This window comes from Dermacentor variabilis, unplaced genomic scaffold (genome assembly GCF_050947875.1).
Source record: "Dermacentor variabilis isolate Ectoservices unplaced genomic scaffold, ASM5094787v1 scaffold_18, whole genome shotgun sequence".
In the NCBI taxonomy this organism is placed as follows: Eukaryota; Metazoa; Arthropoda; class Arachnida; order Ixodida; family Ixodidae; genus Dermacentor; species Dermacentor variabilis.
The window spans coordinates 9,134,576-9,155,300 of record NW_027460346.1 but is presented as its reverse complement, the minus strand read 5'-3'; the positions used below and the strand labels follow the sequence as shown (position 1 = coordinate 9,155,300).

At 49.6% G+C, this 20,725-nt stretch overlaps 1 protein-coding gene across 3 annotated transcripts in view; it reads left to right on the top strand.

Annotated features, from left to right (window-relative positions):
* The first annotated feature begins 797 nt into the window (after positions 1–797).
* The window catches only part of LOC142568300 (nose resistant to fluoxetine protein 6-like), a 110,043-nt gene continuing 90,115 nt past the window's right edge, over positions 798–20,725 (top strand). The window contains exons 1-2 of one of the 3 annotated variants that reach the window (XM_075678286.1): positions 798–1,927; positions 2,291–2,564. In XM_075678286.1, coding sequence (XP_075534401.1) covers positions 2,360–2,564 — 205 coding nt within the window. In that variant the 5' untranslated portion in view covers positions 798–1,927; positions 2,291–2,359. The remainder of the gene's footprint in view (positions 1,928–2,290; positions 2,565–20,725) is intronic. The other 2 variants (XM_075678287.1, XM_075678288.1) reach the window with 2 other exon arrangements.

The window sequence follows — 20,725 nt, the reverse complement described above, 5'->3', positions numbered from 1 at the left end:
TTTTTTCCCTTCAGGGAACAGGCAGTCATGGTACTCCGCGCAGCGTATTCTTCCGTATTATAAATAAAGAGCAAATGTGGCGAGTTTGTCGCGGGAGTGATTGTCGTAGCATGGAACAGCCAAAAAACAGGGAAAAGCTAGACCGGTCGACGCTAGCGCGATAACCTTCAAATGGCGCTACACTACTTTCAAGAGCGCGCGTTTGGTTGCTTTTGCGTTGATCGTTCCCCCTTCCTACTGCTTAAGTCACATGCGTTTGCTCCTCTCGCATCAACGTGTGATTTTTTTTTTTTTTTCGTTTCCGACAAGGACGTTTGCAACAACGGTGAAAAACTCGCGCGTGCGCGCGCGCATACAGCTGCGCGAGGAGAGCGGAAAAGAGGCGGTCGTCGGTACTACGACAACGCTGGGCGAGGGGGCAGCGCCGCTCTTAGGGAGGAGGGCACGGGGACAGTGTGTCACGTGGTAGAGCGAGAACGGAAGAAAGGGAGGGTGCCCGCCAGAAAGGCAGAAAAATACAAAGCGGCAAAACGATTCATGCGAGCTACGTCGCTGGTGTATACGTGCGATACAAGGCAGTATCACACACACGGGCGGTGCCAAGCGCAGAGAAGGAGATAGCCTCTCTCTCTCTCTCTGGCCGATCTCCTCCCTGCTTTCAATGTTCCTGCGTGTCGCATCTCGCCTGCTTCCTCGGCTATTATTTGACTCAGTCCAACAAACGCCCCGGCGCTGTGACGCGCGCGCGCGCGCCCGCGCTTCGCTACGTTTTGCACCCCTCAATCGCGATTTTTTTTTTTTTTTGTTATTCTCACTCCCTGCTCCAACTCCCCTCCCTTCTTTGAAGTTCAATTGAATTCCCGCTGGGTGACTTCTACGTCGCGCTCTCTTCCTTTCTTTTCGCGGGACTCAATTCTTATCAGCCCTCTCCCATTCACTCTAAGTAGCATTTGTTTGTTTGTCGCCCCTGACGGGAGAAGAGCATCGGAGGGCGGTTGTGAGAGCGGACGCGACTTGTGGTGGGTGGCGCTTGTTCCCCGCACATGCACGGCGGCCAGAAGCAACCGCGGGCGGGATATTCCCTACTTCCCTCTCCTCCGCCCACGTTCCTCCTCGCTCACCCCCCGCACAGCAAGATGTTCACCTGCCGGAGCCAAGTGTAAAAGCGCGGTGCCACCTCCTACTGCTCCCCTGCTCAAAAGCCCACGGGAGGTCACTTGAGTGAACCCGCGGCCAGCCCCGAACGAACGGCGGCGGTCCCTGCGTCGAAGCCCACGTCCAAGTGACACCCGCACGGCTACAGTGACCGCATCACGAGGTCGCGGAATAGACGGCTCCGAGATCGGTCCGCAGGGCGCCCTGAACCACGGCGGCGTCCAATCTTTGAGCGCAGTGTGACCTACAGAGAGCCCTGGTCGTCGACGAACGTGCGGCGTACACTCGGCCCGAGCGTCGACCGAGCGATCTCCTCCCGTCGTCACAACAGCGATCGACGACGCCGCCTACGCACGTTTCGCAACGCGCTTTGACGTCGCGCTGCTGGCACGCTGACAATCGGCGGCTCGTTCGGCGAACCGGGAACGGCGCGTCGCTTCTTCACGACTTGTGCAGTCCAGCGCGCGCGCGTCAACTGCGAGCGAAGAGGTGAAACAAGAGGAAGCAGCCATCGCAGCCGCTTAAGGCGCCTCAGCGAGCGTGTGCTTTGACCCCGCGCCACCTTGCTGGATGGGCACACCCGCGGAGACCAGTGACCCCGTCGAGTGAACGCCACGTCGGAGTTGACCAACCCGCCAGAAACTTCCACAAGGACATCGAGCGCGGGACTTTATAAACCAGGCGCTCGGTCGCATTGGCGCGGTTTGTCCGAGGCCAGTGGCCCGCGTCGGATCCTCTGCCAGAGATCGACGGCGTGCACCACACAAGACAGGTATATATGTCCACGGCAAAAGATGAGTTTGCACTGGGGGCGAAGTTGCCATTTCTGTCCCTTTCATTTTTCGGGAGTCTCGTAAGGCTGTCTGAAAACCACTCGGCTAAACGTAGACCTACCGAGTAGCGCATAGACCAAATCATGCCGGCATTGCCTGGCCGTATCCTGCTCCCTGCCTTCTTTTAAGGGCATGAAAATTATGCATTTGCACTTGCAAACTGAGTGGATCACGGACTCTGGCGCTTCGTGACCGAAACAGCGGCTTACTTTTTTTCTTTTTTTTCTATCTTTTTCTTCTGTTTATTCTTTTGTCGTTGTTGTGTCGTTGTAATGAGTCTAAACGTCGCCCACCGTTGACAGGGCAAACCAACCTCCAACGCAGGCTGACTACAGTAGTGCCTCCACAAGGGGTCGGTGGCAGAGTGCGAGATGACGCCGCGGACTCGCCTGCTCGTTCACCTGCTGGCGCTCGCCGCCCATGTTTCGGTGGCTCGGGCCTCCGATAACCACGCGCTGCTGGACCGGCTGCAAGAGGTGCTGGACTCCCCTGCGAGTCGCATCGGTGCCCGCTGCCGCAACGACACGCTCTTCTACCTGGACCGCCTGAGGAACGGCTCGCCGTGGGCACTCAAGAGTGAGTCTCTTCCGCGTTTGCTCGACCCAGTGCTGCGCGAAACGCCGCAGCGTGAAGCGCGAACTCCGAGGGCGCCTTCTGTCGCGGAGTGTGGGTCACCGGGGCTGCGACCCACGCTCCGCCACACGCCGCGTAATGTCAGCCGATCCTTGCGCGGTGCAACTTGAGAGCCGCGAGTATGCATGGCCGGTCGTTGCATCGGCTGACGAGCTGCTTTTGTGTAGAGACGCCTACTTCGGCTCGATAGAGAAGGCGCTGCGGCCTTTGACGGCTGCGAACAGATGGGTAATCTTGCTACAATACGTAGTCGTGTTTGAGGTGTAGGCTATACATCGTACGTTATGCATCGAGGAGCAGGCAGAGGCGCATTTAAATTCATGAGTGCAGATGCGAGTGCAGGGGCATTTTACATACATTAGCCTTGGCGCAATGTGAGCAACGATACGAGATGGGACGCATATGTGAGCGCGCAGCCACTTTTCGGGGTATATGCGAGATCCTCAGAATGTAGTTTCACACACTCGAGCGCAACTCGCAACATTTCTGCTGCTGAGGTCCCAATGCTCCTTTTGCATTGGATCATTCTCTATACTTTGCCACGCCAGTGTTTCAACCGCGCCGATGTGTGAACCATTTTTGCTTCTCGCACTGTATGGTATTGTTCATAAACGATTTGATTAACAAATTGAAACTAGCCGAACCTATTCGACTACCACGGGCTGAGTACTGTAGAGGGCTTTGCATTCCTCTTCCGTATGACCACCGCGACACCTGCCACCTCGTGCTCATCAGTCGAGGAGTGTCTCAGCTGTAGGGGCCGGTGAAGTTGCCGAGCGACTCGAGAACACTGCCCTTCGTTTCGCGTTCATCTCTGCCGGTCAGCGGCGGGGCACTCTTTTTTTCGTAGGTATCGTCGTCGTTTCTCATTAAGGCTGTTCAGCGTAATGGAACGGCACTCCTAACGTTGCGACTGCTTCGAAAGAACTGCCGGTGGTCGTTCCAACCGACATCTTGCTTGTAAGGCGACGCCGATGACGGCGCGTCCTGCTGTCCTCGAGCCGCGGGATCCGTTCCGACGATGCCGATGCCGCCTCGCATCAACCCGCGCGTGCCTCCTTGGGAGCAGGAAGAGTGGAAGGAGGTAAAAAAACCGCGTCAGACGACGACGTTCCGACGCTCGGCGACCTTAGGAAATAATCTAGCAAGCCGAGCGTGAAGGAAGTAAAAATAGCAAGAACAATGACTGCATGACTGCGAAAGGGAAAGCGGCATACGTAAGGAACCCGGCGGCGGCGGCGCTCAACGAGGAAACGCGCACCCGGGAGGCCTGCTCCGTAATTTCTTTCTCTCGCCGAGGGCTGTCCTTGACTCAGATTTTTTTTTCCGATGCGCTCCTTAAGCGCGCGTGTTTGTGGAAAGACGGGGTTGCGTATGTGTAGGCTTGCGTGCGTATCTATGCGCATACCAAGGAGCTTGCGGACCCCTGGGGCGCGACTCTCCCGCTTGACTTTTTCTCTTTCTTTTTGGTGCTGGATTCTATCTTTTCGGGTGTTTCGTCTGGTGGACGTGAAGGCGTTCAGAGTGCTTCCCAAGGTTTGTAGAGGTGCTTTACGAACCTTGACCTGTTAACCGCGGCGCCATATACCATGGGCCGGTGGCAGGCCTGTGGCGCGAAAAGGAGACGACCCATATATAAGCGTCCGCGATTGGCTGCGCTCGGCGTAATACAAGGAGTCGAGCAAAAACGGCAGCTGCGGGGCCGACGTGACTTCCCCCTCTGGCTCTCTCTTGGTGTCGAAAGAGTTAAGGGCCGTAATTTATTCCGAGTTTATAGAAAATGTCTTTTTTTTTTTTTCCCGTCTCTGACTTGCTGTGCTCTTCTCCTTGATAACCAGAGCCTATACGTACAGTCCGTTAGAGAATAGCAGTCAGCGCGCGACAAAATGTATACGTAAACGGAACTCGACAGGGCGATGCATGTCCCACGAAAAAGATGACGAGGTCGCGATAAGCACGTGTTCCGGTCGTATGCACTTAAAGCTGCCGCAAATTTGCATTATGATAATGCGAAGGAGGTCCTGCGTCAATCGTGCAGATGGCTGCCGCGCGACTACACTGCAATGCCGTGATGGAGTGCCGTTCGTATAGCCAGAGTCCTTCAAAAACATGGAAGGACTCTTGTGTAGCACTGCTCACGACAAGCAAAAACCTACGGCTTCGAGTGAAAAGTGCGTAACGAAGCCCGTACAAAATGAAGGCACAGAAACGATAGAGCGCTCGTTCTGGTTCGTTTCTGTGCTTTCCTTCTGCGCTGTTTTCAGTCAAAGCTGATATGCATACCAACTGGCCGCATAGAATGGTCTTTTTTCTATCATATACAACTTTTGTTTGGTCGAAGCAGTTCAGGTTGCGTCATTACATCGCAGCACGTGTTGTTCGCGCTCGCCCGATCATTCGGCTGTTCATGCTTGGCTGGTTCGTTCGTGGTTACGGTGACGTCATCGCAGCAGCCTTGAACGGGGTACTGGTATCGCGGCAATAAATTGTCGCCGAAAAGCCTATCTGCCCAACTTTGACTCATTTTTTGTCTGTCGAAGGCGGCAGTGGGTGGTTCCTAAATATGGGCGTCTGGCGAATATGGCGTTCCTCGCGATGTTGCCAATTGTGCGCGTCAATCGACGGTCGCCCGTTGCTCCTGCATATTCGGATTTCCCTTCGCTTCGTTTCAGAGGCAAATCTGGGGAAATCTCGCCCGACGATATCTCGAGTCGCGAGTGTTTCAGTCTTCGTGCGTCGTTTCAGTCAGGTCCGTCGATACACGCGCGCCCCCGGTGTGGGTGATGAGTTCATTGCACTCTTGTAACATATGCATTGTCCTTTCACGAACAGGCGCCGGAAATACGATGGCAATGACGCAGTTCTCCCAGCGGGCGCCGACCGATTTGTTCCAACCGCATACATTGCGGATGAATGGAAAAGGAGATTGACGCGCGTTGCCTTCTTCTTTCGTACGCCGTGACGATAACGTTGTTTACCCGCATCCTTATATGTCGTACGTGGGCGCCATTTTGGAAAGTTTCCAAACTGCGGGATAATCTTCCAGCTGTACGCGGCCGTATAAAGAAATAATAAATGTAACAAAGAACCTACAAATCACCTAGCAGTAATTGGGGTAACTCCTGTACTGTACATGCTTTATTGCTTTGAGGTCTGCTTAATCTGCAAGTCACGGTGCCATAGTAAGCCTTAGCCAGTCCGTATACCTACGTGTTGCGGCTTGCGAAACGATGGAACAATGGTGGCGCGGACGACAGCAGCAGCGCTAGTAGTGGCATATTGTAGGGTTAAGTTCGACCACGACGTCTTAGAAACGTTGGCGTGTAGCGTGAATGTTCTTGTCGAAGCGCAATAAAAAGCAGTGCTGTATTTTTAATGAACATGTTGCTGCTGACGCTTTTCGGCAGCAGTCAGCGCCTCAAGACGCCACCACTATAGCCGGGCTTCTCGCGTTTACTTATCCGGTATTCATGCATTCTCTAAACGGTTATAAGCGTGTGAGGAAGGCCAAGCTAAAGCTATCTGATAACAGCGCTCAGACTTCCCCTGCTCCCTTACAATAAAGCTCGCAAGCGGATGGCATGGCAGGTGGTCTTTATGTTGCATATACACTGCCTCAAATGTACTGCAACAAGGCGTGCCGGTCGCACATGTCGCGCGAGAAGACAGACAAGCCCGGCGTTGCTAGTTTGTACTGCCCACAGAGATGGGCATTACGAGCGTGATCGACTCGGGGCTTTTCAAGCAGAACTCATTAGTCTTGCCCCCTTGCAATTCCGATCGCATTGAATTACGGGCCCTCCGAAATTATATGCGGCCATCCGAAGGCAACCGTAATTTAGGCCAACAAAATGCCACCCCCCCCCCTTTTTTTTTTGCCTGTCCGGAAATGTGGGCTATTCCCAGCGATGTCATGCTGATACGATGTTGATGTGACTTTACCCATTAGAACGGGCTCGTGCAAGTGCTGCTCTCTGGCTTTGATGAAGCCAGAAAGCCAGGGTTTCGCGCTAGGTATAAGAACTCAGGGGGAGATCGGCGCGAGCGAAAAGCGAGACCACGTCGGAAGCCTCGCGAATCTGTTCCATCGCGCCGACTTAGCGTCGCAGGAAAGAGAACAAATAAACACTGAAACAACAACAAAAAAAGAGCCAAATCTCGCGCGCCGTTACCTTTGCACTTCAACCAGATGAAAGAGCCAGGAAGGAGAATTCGCTAGTTCATTTATAGAATGTCATCGTTTCCGTAAAATTGACAGCGTTCTCTGAGAAACCGCCGAACGGCCAACGCGTAAATGGCATCAAGTTGTCATGGCCGGCTTTCGGCATTCTGGCGGGAGAACCTCATTATGTCTTGCGAGGTTATTTTGCTCTGCATTCCATTCAATTCAGTTCAAGTTTATTTAGACAACGAATACATAGTTGTCAAGGTAATTGACGAAAACGAAAATAGTGGCTGACAGAGCGTCAAAAACCCTTTCCACCAGGTGACACTACTCGGCGGGGCAAACAATGAAAAAAAAAGAAACCGTAAGAAATAATAGAAAGAACATAAAACATGCAAATACAGCGAGTTAAACACGTGTTACAGTCATATACTGATGCAAAAACTTATTTAATAAAGGTCATTGAAAGTAAGTCGGTGAGGCTTCATCATTAATGTTTTAAAATCGAGTTTATCGCAAATTTCAGCCCCATTTTTAATTATTTATTGAGTTCATTAAATAAAGAAATACAGCCAATTTGCGTAGCTTTCCTTGGGTTCAATGTGTTGGCTTCACGTGGTTGTTAGTAAATACCGAACCCTTAGGTCTCGCTTTGTTTTCTCGCTCTTGAGTGCCAATTGATTTATCAATTAGGCTCCTGGGCCTGTATCCAGGAGGCATTCCGCAGATTACGGCGACTGCACTCATTGCCGTAGCCAACTTAGTCCTTTCATCTTGGTTGCGGTGGCTTGTGATGGAGCGTTCGCGTATTCCCGCTTACGCAACATTACAGACCATTCAGCGCCAGACGCGCTAAAATCCAGCATTGCCAAGGACACCCGTAGCTAACTGTTCTCTCCGTTTGTTCAGGCTATGTAAGGTCGCCGCCGCCGTCTTTTGTTCCATTGAGGCGGTCCCTGTATCCACTCGCGAAAATTTCCAATTTGTGAGTTATTGCGCTACCGCGGCACCGTATTCCCAACCAGGCCTTTTCAGCGATAGTTGCACTTATGGATGACGCAACACACAGTCCACTGTTCCCTTATGCAGCATAGATATATATATATAAATTTCGCTGACGTCGCAATGTCCGCTCGCAAGCCTTCCTTCTTTTTCTCTCCCGTGCACAACCGGCGCGCACTCAGCTGTTCATGCCTCCCCCCCCCCCCTTCCCCGATGGTACACAGCGATGGTACACAGGGTACACAGCTGCTCCTTCGTAAGTGTTCTTCGTCGGCGGCCGACCGCCTCCACTATTAGTATGCCCAGCATCAGGATTTGCTGGAATTCTCTCTTACGAACGATCCAGTTTTTTGTGTGTGAATACGCGAGCCCCTCCCATAGCTGAGGTTTCTGATATACTGCTGCAACGGAAAGCTGCAGCTGCTATTTCGGCGTGTTCGTTTACACGTGTACACGCTGCTGGCGGAACGTATGCGTTGCGCCTCGCAACAGATGCAACGCCGCTTGAGAGAGTTTCACCAAGGTTTCGCTAGTTCGGTTCTGGTCGCGCATACCATGCACGCGTCAGTCCCATGTCAGCCCCCCCCCCCCCTCTTTTTTTTTTTTTTTCTTACGCACCGATTTACTTTAAAAAATTTCTTTCCTTTCTTTTTGGTCCCTCGGCGCTTCGTGTATCGCGCAAGCGCATATGCGCATGCAAAACGCTCTTATGTTCTATACCTATATGCGATAATTGTTGTTTTTTTTCCTCTTTTTTTTTCGTCATCTTGTGAATCATGTGGCTCGACCCGCACGTTAGGCGGTCGGCGTGTTCGGAACTGCACAACCACAGCTTCCTCGCTTACATGCCGGGGAACAAGCTGTGACGTCTGGAGAGCGAGTGGTGCACCTTCCGCCGTCGCCTGTGTCGACTGTCGCGCTCTGTGCAGTCACCGCCGAGCAAAAAAGCGCCAGTGAGAACGCTGCACGATATGTCTTTTTGAATCCGCACATGGTTTCTTCTTCCTGGTTTGGGAGAGGGAAAGTACGCTTATTCTGCACGGCGCAGCGTATTGGGGATGGGGGCAGGGGATGAAAGATGAGGGGATAGAAGGGGAAAGGGAGAGTAGGTGTCAGGCAGCATACATCCGCATCATCCAGGGGCGATGGCCGGCAAGTGAACCAGAGGCGCGTGGGAGGCCGAAGTCTAGTGGCGATCTAGGAGCCCGTTTCTGTACACATATTCAAGTAGGCGTGCCAGTGCTGGAAGGCGGTAGTGGGCCGGGAAGAGCAGGTGCATGTCTGAGGTAGCCAGGAGTCCGTACCGTCGGTAGGTGGCAGAGACTTGAGCGCGCTCCTGCGCTAATGCAGGACAGGTGCAAAGTAGGTGCTCGAGGGTCTAGGCGTCGCCGCACCTTCTGCAGGCCAGCGAGGCGATGCGTCTTTTGGCATGAACTCTGGCCGCCGTCCACACGGCGCCATTCGACACACCGTCGCCCACCCTGCACTCACCCAGCATTTTTCTGAACACGCCCTTGAGTCCTTCGAACTGGGAAGCCACCAAGCAGGGGCCGCGCTCACGTTGCTGCGTAGATTTCGTGCATGGGGAACGTTGAACAATAGGGGCAGCTGTAAGCAAACTTCTGAAAGGTCGTCGGCGGTTGGCGATTTCTAGCAGTCGACTGTCTATAGTGGTTCGAGTGGAGTAAGCGACGAAACGAGTCGGCCTGCATGCTTAAATGGACACTAAAGGTTAATATTAAGTCAACGTGAACTGTTGAAATACCAGAAACCTCGAAACGCTTGTTTCATGCGAAGAAGAGACTTATTTTAAGAGAAAATGCGTTCTGAAGCGTCCGTACCTCTAGCGCAGTTCAAATCTCCCGCCCTCTGATCGAGGAGTGGTGACGTCATGGTCTCATAGTGACGTCGCGCCTTCGGTAAGTAAAACGGCGCCCGCAGACGGCGCTACGGCTTTTCTGCACAAAACGCAAACGCGCGGCCAGAAATAGAGCCAAGACAGAGCCGACAGCAGCGCGAGAGCGGAACTATGGTGGCTAGCGGAAGGGAAAGCGCGCGACGATAAGCTGGTTCTTTATTTTATGACGCCAACTTTGACGCTCGTTGCAATGGACGACCATGACAATGACACATTGGCTCGCGATGCTGGGCTCAACTTCAGCGATTTAAGCACTGATGAACGTGACCTGCTGCTGAGGGCTCGCGCTGCCGGCGTCGTTGTGTACTACTACGACGGCAACTGTATGTCATGGCTGTACATATTCACACATTTGTAGCTTTTCCTTCGTGAAAGCCAAATGCCGCCCTCACCGGCACGTCTTCGACCTGCAGTTGTTCTTGCGTAGAACTGAGGTTAAACAGAGCGAAAAAGGCGAAGACACAAGGAAACAAATACCGCAGACAAGCGCTGACTGCCAACTGGAAGTTTATTTGAAATTCACCGGACATTTATACCATGGTGACTTTCGGTGAATTAAAAATAAACTTCCAATTGGCAGTCAGCGCTTGTCTGTGGTATTTGTTTCCTTGTGTCCTCGTCTTTTTCGCGCTGTTTAACCTCTGTTCTAAGTATGAACCAACTAGCCCTCATCAAGATCTTACTAATTGTTCTTGCGCTTCGGAGAATCCAGGCAAGACCGACGGAACAGTGCTACGGGAAATCATTGCTTTGAAAGGCACTGCACACGACTTCAGTTAGTCGGCGTTGAACTCGTAATCCTCTGGACGAAAGTGCAGCGAGCACACTATGCAATTTTTAGGCTCTTTGCCAACGCGCTCTGGCAGGTACAGCACTTAACCGCTTCGAACGGTGATGTTCACTCGTTGGCACACAGTGATAAGTAACGTTGGATTCGCCGCTCCAACTGCCCTTGGCCAAGTTCCGCGGACCGTTCGCGCATCCCACGACATCAAATGGGCGTGGCATTCTCGCTGCTTGTTCCAAATGCAAGTTTCGCGAGCCAGCAGGACCACCGCAGCACGACGCGATAACGAAACGACTGAAACTCCAAAGCGCGCGCGGCGCAGAGTCGAGCGCGCAGAGTCGAGCGAAAACGAAACCTTTCAACCACCCATACTACTGAAGGGTAACGTCAAAATGTTATTTTTTCTTAGAAACGAACAGAAGTAGACAAGTAGCATTTTCTTCCGTCTTATAACCTAATGAAATGTTCTTTTTAATACGAGTAGTTGAGTACTAGTGACATAAATTATGATGAGGAGTGCCTTCGTCATCGGGCTAGTACCGGAATGTCGCTGGGAGGCCTCAAATGGTGTCATGCATTTACCTCAATTTCTCGGTTACTAAAGCTCTGCTCGCGATTATATTGACGCCTTAGACGTTCTAGAGTATTGCTTTATCACTTTAACTTGACTTCATAGTAACCTTTAGTGTCCCTTTAAGGAGGGCCGTGTTCGCAGTCACGTGCAATGGTCGGGTCGTTCCTATAATCGCGTTTGTGTCCCCCTTGATCATGCGGAAGCACGATTATAGACGGGACGCCGACAGCTGTCACCATGCACCGTGAAAATAACATTTTCTTCAATCGTGGAAGTAGCTTTTACGAGCTTTTCCAGGGGTAGGTTCCTTTGGTGTCTGACCACAGAAACCTCGAGACAGGCTCAAAGAGAACCGGTCCAGGGCAGCGTAACGATTCTATTCGAATTCTTTTCATTCTTGCGCCAGTGATCCGAGCGCAGCTCTGCCCATGTTACCATCGCGATCGGCCACTCATGAATGGCCTGCTTGTTAAGAAAGGAATAGAACAGTGGAAAGGAGGCCCTACATTATACCGGCCCTGCTTACAGTGGCGACCGAGCCCGACGCACTCCATGCTTCAGGGTTCTTCACTGAAGCATGCCTATATTCCGTGTTCAAATCGCAGGGTTTCTAATATGCATATTATTGTTAAATAAATGCGCGCAGCCCTTTTAACTCGAAAAAGTTAAGGGCTCCGTGTAGGAGACGATCCGGTGAAGGCGTCGGGGGAGTTGTCCGTGAGCGAACATTTCCGTATGCATTAAGGTATATGTGTATGCCACGCCTTGCTATATGACATGCGGTACATGCGGGTTATATTGCCACACCATTCTGTCACTGAAGTGGCTCATACGATGTCTTACATTCTTGACAAAGTTGTTCCTGGAATTTTTGAGAATCATCATCATCATCATAAGCCTGGCTACGCCCACTGCAGGGCAAAGGCCTCTCTCATACTTCTCCAACTACCCCGGTCATGTACTAATTGTGTCCATGTTGTCCCTGCAAACTTGTTAATGTCATCTGCCCACCTAACTTTTTGCCGCCCCCTGCTACGCTTCCCTTCCCTTGGAATCCAGTCCGTAACCCTTAATGACCATCGGTTATCTTCCCTCCTCATTACATGTCCTGCCCATGCCCTCCCCCCCATTTCTTTCTCTTGATTTCAACTAAGATGTCATTAACCCGCGTTTGTTCCCTCACCCAATCTGCTCTTTTCTTATCCCTTAACATTACACCCATCATTCTTATTTCCATAGCTCGTTGCGTCGCCCTCAATTTAAGCAGAACCCTTTTCGTAAGCCTCTAGGTTTCTGCCCCATACGTGAGTACTGGTAAGACACAGCTGTTATGCACTTTTCTCTTGAGGGATAGTGGCAACCTGCTGTTCATGATTTGAGAATGCCTGCCAAACGCACCCCAGTTCATTCTTATTCTTCTGATTATTTCAGTCTCATGATCCGCATCCGCAGTCACTACCTGTTCTAAGTAGATGGATTCCCTTACCACTTCCACTGCCTCGCTACCTATCGTAAACTGCTGTTCTCTTCCGAGACTGTTAAAGATTACTTCAGTTTTCTGCAGACTAATTTTTAGACCCACCCCTCTGCTTAGCCTCTCCAGGTCAGTGAGCATGCATTGCGATTGGTCTCCTGAGTTACTAAGTAAGGCAATATCATCAGCGAATTGCAAGTTACTAAGGTATTCTCCTTCCACTTTTATCCCCAATTCTTCCCACTCCAGGTCTCTGTATACCTCCTGTAAACACGCTGTGAATAGCATTGGAGAGATCGTATCTCCCTGTCTGACGCCTTTCTTTATTGGAATTTTGTTGCTTTGTTTATTATTTATTTTATTTTATTTACACAATACTGCAGGCCAGTAATTTGGCCCTAGCAGGAGGGGCTACAAAGGATACAATCAATGTAACGAAGATCAACAACAACAAAAATCAACAGAACACGAAGACCGTAGCAATGTTCATCGATCGGAGTTTACAATATGAGACTCGAGTACCCTCACAAAGTCGGCGGATTCAAAAATCTGTCGGGGCAAGGAATTCCATTCGGACACTGTTCGAGGGAAAAAATTGTACTTGTGTGCGTTGGTTCTAGCAAAAATTGGCGATAAAGAGTATTCATGGCTGTGTCTACTTGTCCTTGTAGTTAAAGGTTTTATGCAATTGGGAAGCATTAATTTAGTTTTCCCTGCAAGACAATTGTGAAGAAAGCCAAGACGACTAATTTTCTGGCGAACCTCGAGAGTCCGTACATTGTACTTCTGCATCAATATGGATGGCGAATCGTGCTTTCTGTATCTATCAAAAATAAATCATGTTGCCTTTCTATGGAGGACTACGGTGGCTGTGGAGCCGCTATAGATATCTTTCAGTATTTTTACATACGGCTCATCTACACCCTGATTCCGTAATGCCTCCATGACTGCTGAGGTTTCGACTGAATCAAACGCTTTTTCGTAATCAATGAAAGCTATATATAAGGGTTGGTTATATTCTGCACATTTCTATACCACCTGATTGATAGTGTGAATATGGTCTATTGTTGAGTAGCCTTTACGGAATCCTGTCTGGTCCTTTGGTTGACAGAAGTCTAAGGTGTTCCTGATTCTATTTGCGATTACCTTAGTAAATACTTTGTAGGCAACGGACACTAAGCTGATCGGTCTATAATTTTTCAAGTCTTTGGCGTCCCCTTTCTTATGGATTAGGATTATGTTAGCGTTCTTCCAAGATTCCGGTACGCTCGAGGTCATGAGACATACTGTATATAGGGTGGCCAGTTTTCTAGAACAATGTTCCCACCATCCATCAACATGTCTGCTGTTACCTGATCCTCCCCAGCTGCCTTCCCCCTTTGCATAGCTCCCAATGCGTTCTTTACTCCTTCCGGCGTTACTTGTGGGATTTCCAATTCCTCTAGAATATTCTCTCTCACATTATCGTCGTGGGTGCTACTGGTACTGTATAAATCTCTATAGGACTCCTCAGCCACTAGCTTGATCCGGAAGTCCTTTATTTTACCTCGTACCGCTAATACTAACTAATTTTATGAAGCACGATCCGCACCGTTTTTGGCGCCATTTGTCGCATAATAACGAAGGTCCAAGTGGCATTGTCCCTAATGACGAACTTGTGTCGGACAACTCGCGTATAGCAGTATGTTTTATGATTTTTTTAATCTGTCTTTACTGACATTTCTGCAGATGGTCTTTCTCCCCTCTCACTAGAATCCCCGTACACATCACCAATTGTAGCTCTTTTGCTTAAAGTTAACGATAAGAAATCTGTAGGTCCAGACGGCATACCAAATGCCTTTCTGCGCAGATATGCGGAATGGGTAGCTCACTATCTAGAGATCATTTTTAATTATTCACTAAAACAAAAACGGGTTCCAGATGAGTGGCTGGTCGCAAAAGTGGTTCCGGTTCACAAGTCTGGTGAAAGGCAACATATTCGAAACTATCGGCCAATTTCACTCACGTGTGTATGCTGCAAACTACTTGAACACATAGTTTCAAAGTCAATCTACACCTACCTTGAAGACAAGAAAGTTTCTTTTCCCAACCAGCACGGATTTCGACAGCACCTTTCGACTGTCACACAGTTGATAGAAACGATCAACGATTTTTCAGCTTCCTTGAACAAAAGAAAGCAGGTCGATGCTATATATTTTGATTACTCGAAGGCCTTCGATCTGGTCGTACATAACGAATTAATTAAAGAACTGATGGAAATGAATATATATTATGATATTGTTATGTGGATCTGCTCAGATCTTACAGATCGGACACAATACGTTGAAATAAATGGTAACAAACCTAACCAATTAAAGATAACCTCAGGCGTTCCACAGGGATCCGTTTTAGGACCACTTCTTTTTCTAGTTTACATAAATGATATTGCTCATCACATAAGTAACGACATAACCATCCGGTTATTTGCAGACGACTTTTATTATATCGTGAAATCAATAACCAAAACGATCAAGCGTCACTTAGTCAAGCCCTTAAAGCTGTAGAAGTCTGGGCTGCAAAAAGTAAAATGAAAATTAGCGAATCTAAATCAGTCATGTTCAGAGTTACAAACAAAACAAAGCATGTTATTGAGTGTAATTATGAGATGAACTCAACAATTCTAACCGAAGCTGAAACGATAAAATACCTAGGTTTAACAATTTCGAAAGACTTAAGTTGGAAATCACACATAGACAGAATTTGTGGAGCTGCAGAAAAAAAGTTGTAGTTCCTTCGCCGAAAATTAAAGCTAGCAACCACACCCGTCAAACTACTTGCATATTTAACTTACATTAGACCGACGTTAGAGTATGCCAGTGTCATTTGGGATCCGTTTCAATCAGGATTAATAAACCGCATTGAGAAGATACAGAGAAAATCTGCAAGGTTCATTCTTTCCCGGCATTATCGTACTGTGTTTCCGAAATGCTTCGGTTGCTTGATGTACCTCCACTGGCTCAACGGCGGAAGTTGGCTAGACTTAAATTTCTTTTTTTGTTCGCAAAAGGTCACTTCAATATTGAAACCACACCCTATCTTGCTCCCAGGCAGGCTAGAAACGTCAGGTCAAGCAATCATTGCATGTTCTCAATTCCAAAAGCATATCTGGACATGTACGCTTATTCATTGTTTCCGCGAACGATTAAGGAATGGAACAGTTTGCGGCGTCTGTTTTGCAGTCGAGTAGCATTCAAATCTTTGAGGAACGCGGTAAAAACCTTTTATGAAATTGAATCTTAGTAGTGTCGTGCAAACGTTGTCACACTATTCTAGAAATACATACAATATTCTTTCTTTTATGCTGCTTCCGATATCATTGTCACAATGTTACAAACATGTATTTCTTAGCCAAAATATTGTATTTATATTTGGTTATTGGTTTTGCATTGTATTTTCAACATTCATTGTTTCATGTCCCATTTACGTTTGTAAGGTATTTACATTTTTTTTCGCCATGTGCAAACTTGCTGTACCCACCCTGTTGCGGCCAAGACGTCCAACAGTATTTGAAAATAAATAAACAAAAAACTCATTGATCGGCTTCTTAAGTACCAGTTTCTTCCGTTCCCTCCTCAAGTCTAGGCTAATTCGAGTTCTTACCATACTATGGACACTGCAGCACACCTTGCCGAGCACGTCCACATCTTGTATGATGCCAGGGTTAACGCAGAGTATAAAGTCTATTTCATTTCTAGTCTCGTCATTGGGGCTCCTCCACGTCCACTTTCGGCTATCCCGCTTGCGGAAGCAGGTATTCATTATCCGCATATTATTCTGTTCTGCAAAGCCTACTGATAACTCTCCCCTGCTATTCCTAGAGCTTATGCCATATTCCCCCACTGCCTTGTCTCCAGCGTGCTTCTTGCCTACCTTGACATTGAAGTCGCCCATCAGTATAGTGTATTTTGGTTTGACCTTAACCATCGCCGATTCCACGTCTTCATAGAAGCTTTCGACTTCCTGGCCATCATGACTGGATGTAGGGGCGTACACCTGTACGACCTTCAATTCGTACCTCTTATTAAGTTTCACGACAAGACCTGTCACCCTCTCGTTAATGCTATAGAATTCCTGTATGTTACCAGCTATATTCTTATTAATCAGGAATCCGACTCCTAGTTCTCGTCTCTCCGCTAACCCCCGGTAGCACAGGACGTGCCCGCTTTTAGCACTGTATATGCTTCATTTGTCGTCATTTGTCACACACACACACACACACACACACACACACACACACACACACACACACACACACACACACACACACACACAGATATATATATATATATATATATATATATATATATATATATATATATATACGTTTTACTTTATAAAAATGATAAATATGTTTTTTTTTCTTTAGTTACCCTCAATTTAGCCAGAGGGCGCTTAGGTTAACAACGCAATAGCAAGAGCTTGGTGGCGCAACCCACCGCCCCGTTCCAAAGGGGACGCTCATAACATCCATCCATCGTCCGCTCCGCTACGCTAAACGTATAACTGAAACGTGAAAATCGCCCGCCGCTCCGCTATGGCTTAGTGGGGCAACTCGGAGCGGAACGTGTACCGTAAAGGCGCTCAGCTAAAACACTCTATTGCTTGCGTAGCAGGTGCTGTGCATTCTGAAGGCACAGCTGGTGCGCGCGCGTCACTCTTGCGCGCGTGTCAGCCTTGATGAGAACGAGGAGCCTACACTTGTGGGAGCAGTGCAGAAAATGACTCATCCAGCTGTTCGTTCGTGTGTTGGGGTGGCTACAATGCATGCAGCACGTGCAGGCATCTGGCAGGTTGGCGATGGTGCCGCCGAGGTTCGAGCGTCCAACTTCGTGCTTGAACAATGCACACCGGCATCTTGTGTACCTCTGCGTGTGAATGTTCTGTTCCTTTGTTCTTACTCTACGGAGCCGTTAGTTTTGTTGCCACATATAATTGAGTCTAGCGGTAGACTTCTTCTTTAGCTCAGATTTTGGTGTATCCGGCTCTTTAGCCGCCAGCTTTGACACGCGGGTAAAGAGTAAACAACGACAACTCGTGCACGTGTCCGCACAGGAGAGAGGCTATAGATCAAGACGCTGTTGTCACCGTAGAAATAGTACGCTGGCTTTATGCTGTTTCTATCCTGGCTAACAAAGGATTCCTTGAGTCGGGTGTTGTGGCGAATGCCTTACAGAGGATATAGGCGCCGTTTTTATTGCAAAAGTTGTAAATTGAGAGAAACAGGGTTAAGAATGATGATGATGATGATGCTGATGATGAAGTCTCAACGGCACAAACCCACTGTGGGGGATAGGCTACGAACCAGGTCGTAATATGATTAAAAATTGAAATAAGATAGTAAATAAGTAAATGAACAATAAAAAGGAAAACAAATGAATCATCAGAATTGAAACATAAACCGATAACAAATGAAGTAAAGTAGTGTATAATAAGGTAGTCAGCCTTGCTTAGATAGGAATAGTAACACGAACTTATTAATAAAATACGTAAATCAGAGACGTAAAAATGAGCAAGCAAAATTGGGAATAATAACGTTATTCATGCTACAACTGTCAATTTGTATTTTCACTTTGAATTTTCCAAATTCATAATTTATTGAAGGAGAAATAGATCAATCATGGAAAAAGCGAAATATTAATGAGGCAATCTTTTTATGTCACACAGGAAATTGTAAATGGCTCGGCAATAAGATAACCGAACAATCCCTGTTTCATTTTATATTCCGTCTTTATTCTTTACACTGCAGCGCTTATTTAGCGCGCTTGTTCATGAAATCGCCAGGTAGTTAGCTTCATGCCGCCGTTGACCACCATGTTAGGTCTTACTGCTGTATTCCAGTCATCTGCGCTGAAAAAAAAAAAAAAAGCAACGCACCAGGGCCGCTCCACAAGGCCGTACTTCTTGTCACGTTCACGTCCCTCGACACGCAGTCGTGACATATCTAAACATGGGCGATCTGAGGGTGACTAGAAAACTCGGGACGAATTGAGCTTTGCAACACAGTTACCCATCCATGCAGCCATCGTCAATGATTTTCTTAGCGCCACGCTACTCTGCCAGGTCCAAGCGTGGTGCGCGTACACATCGTGAAGCGTGCGAGTACTCCGCGAGTGACAAGTGTTGTAGCGGCAGCGAGATAAGTGGCGGCGGCTACGCGTGATGCTTTTCTTTTTCTGCGCGAGCTACGCGGTTCGCGCACGCACCGTTGCTTCGAGCCGACAGCGAGTGGTCTCCATTCGGCGGCCAGCCCTCGGTCGCGCGATGCATTGTTTGGCGGCCCAGCTCGCTGGTCCGCGAGGGCGCCCCTGTCGCCGGAGGCATCGATCGCCGACGGCCGAGCCGCATCGATACGCGACCTGTTTACGCGCCCTTATCCGCGGCGAAGCGCTTCTTCTTATCGGCAGCGGGGAGCCGCGCGCAGCTGCGGTGCGTGACGTCTGCGGTCTGGAATGGCGCCCGCGCGTTTGCTTTCATTCAAGGTCGAGCCCTCCACACCCCCGCCAGTGCTCCTGGCGACCTCCGAGGCGACCCGCCGTTGTCTCGCGCGCGCGCAAGTGTGGGCCCGAAGCGCGGGAGCCGCTCATTGTTTCCCAACTTGGCACCGCACACACACGTGCGTTTTGGGGGGCTCCGCTGTTTGCGCGTGCGCGCTGATTAGCGCTGCAGCCTCGGCTGCATCCGTCAGGTGGCGGCCGACGCGGCACAGGGGCTCGCGGGGGGCAAACATGTTCTTTTTTTTTTTTTTTTGAAAGCCTCGCGCGAAGCGGACGCTACGCGCTATTCGTATAGCAGTGGATAGACGGGACGCGAGCTGAACATGCTGTTTTGCTTATCCAGTCGTTGGCAGCACGCTCTGCCATTTGGGAGCGCTCCCGGCCGAAGATGGATGAAGACTAGCAATTAGAGGGTTATGCGGCGAATACAAAAGATGAACATGCGGTTACGCCAAACAAACGAACCCCGCGTGAGGCGCTCGTCCTCGGAAACGCTAGAGCCAGGCAACCGTCGGGCAGATAGTTGAAGAAATAATTGGCCGTTTTGCCCGAAGACCCAGGATTGAAAAACGATAGCGAGACTTACCATATAGCGCTCGATGATAACCGCACGGTGTTCTCTAACAGTACGCAAATGTTACACGGCGCAACGCAGCGCACGACACAGCTGTCCCTGCGTTGCAAGAACCTGGCAGATACCACGCGTCTCACAACGCTGGCGCGACGCCAGCGGCAGCGTTGCAGTCGCGGGCGCGCACCTCGGTGGACCACGATACGAGATCGGCGAAAGAGCGTTGGCGTTTGTCGACGCCCGCTGGAAGCGTTGCATGGCGTTAGCTTGACGTGTAGTGTCCCTTCCGTTCGTACATTCTGTGCACCACGGCGTAGCATGCACATCGCTCATGCGCCAGCATTGGCAGGTGGAACGCGTCTCTGGCTGGTCCACACTGCTGTGCCGATTGAGCGAGCCTTGCAGTACGCCCGTTTGGGTTCGCCATCTCTGCAGCCACAAGCACTGCGCATCCCAGCATACTTTCTAAACGCGCGGGCCGCCCATTGCGTCGTCGATACCGTGACAACGTTGCGGTGACGGCACGAACGCGCCATGAATATCCGTGTGATTGCTAAAGACATTGGCCGGCCAGACAAGTTTGCTTTCGGTCTTGTGGAGACTTCGTGAGCGTTGCCACTCTTCCCGTGAGAGGAGACCTTGTGAGGCCAGGAAAGACGCAAAGAGCAAAAGACCAGTAAGCGACGCCATCGTGAAGTGCCCTCACTATAGCTCGCCAGGCCCCGACATCATTGCGCCATCGCAATATTTTGCTCGCAGTGTACAGACTTGAGTGCCCGACTATAGACATCCTACACCTAAGTTCTCTCTCTCCCTCTTTCACTCCCCATTCCCCTCCCCACGTGTAGGGTAGCAAACTGGACTCAGTCTGGTTAACCTCCCTGCCTTTCCGTCTTCCCTTCTCTCTCTCTCTCTCTTGCTCGCAGTGCAATTTTAATGCGCACAGAGATATACCACCTGGAAAGACTCGAGTACTTTTCCTCCGCCTAAAACAAGGCATGTACGGGAAAAAAGAAAAGAACACATAATGAAGTTTTGTAATCCGCAACGTTGACATACCGGCGCGGCGGTCTGAGCCCG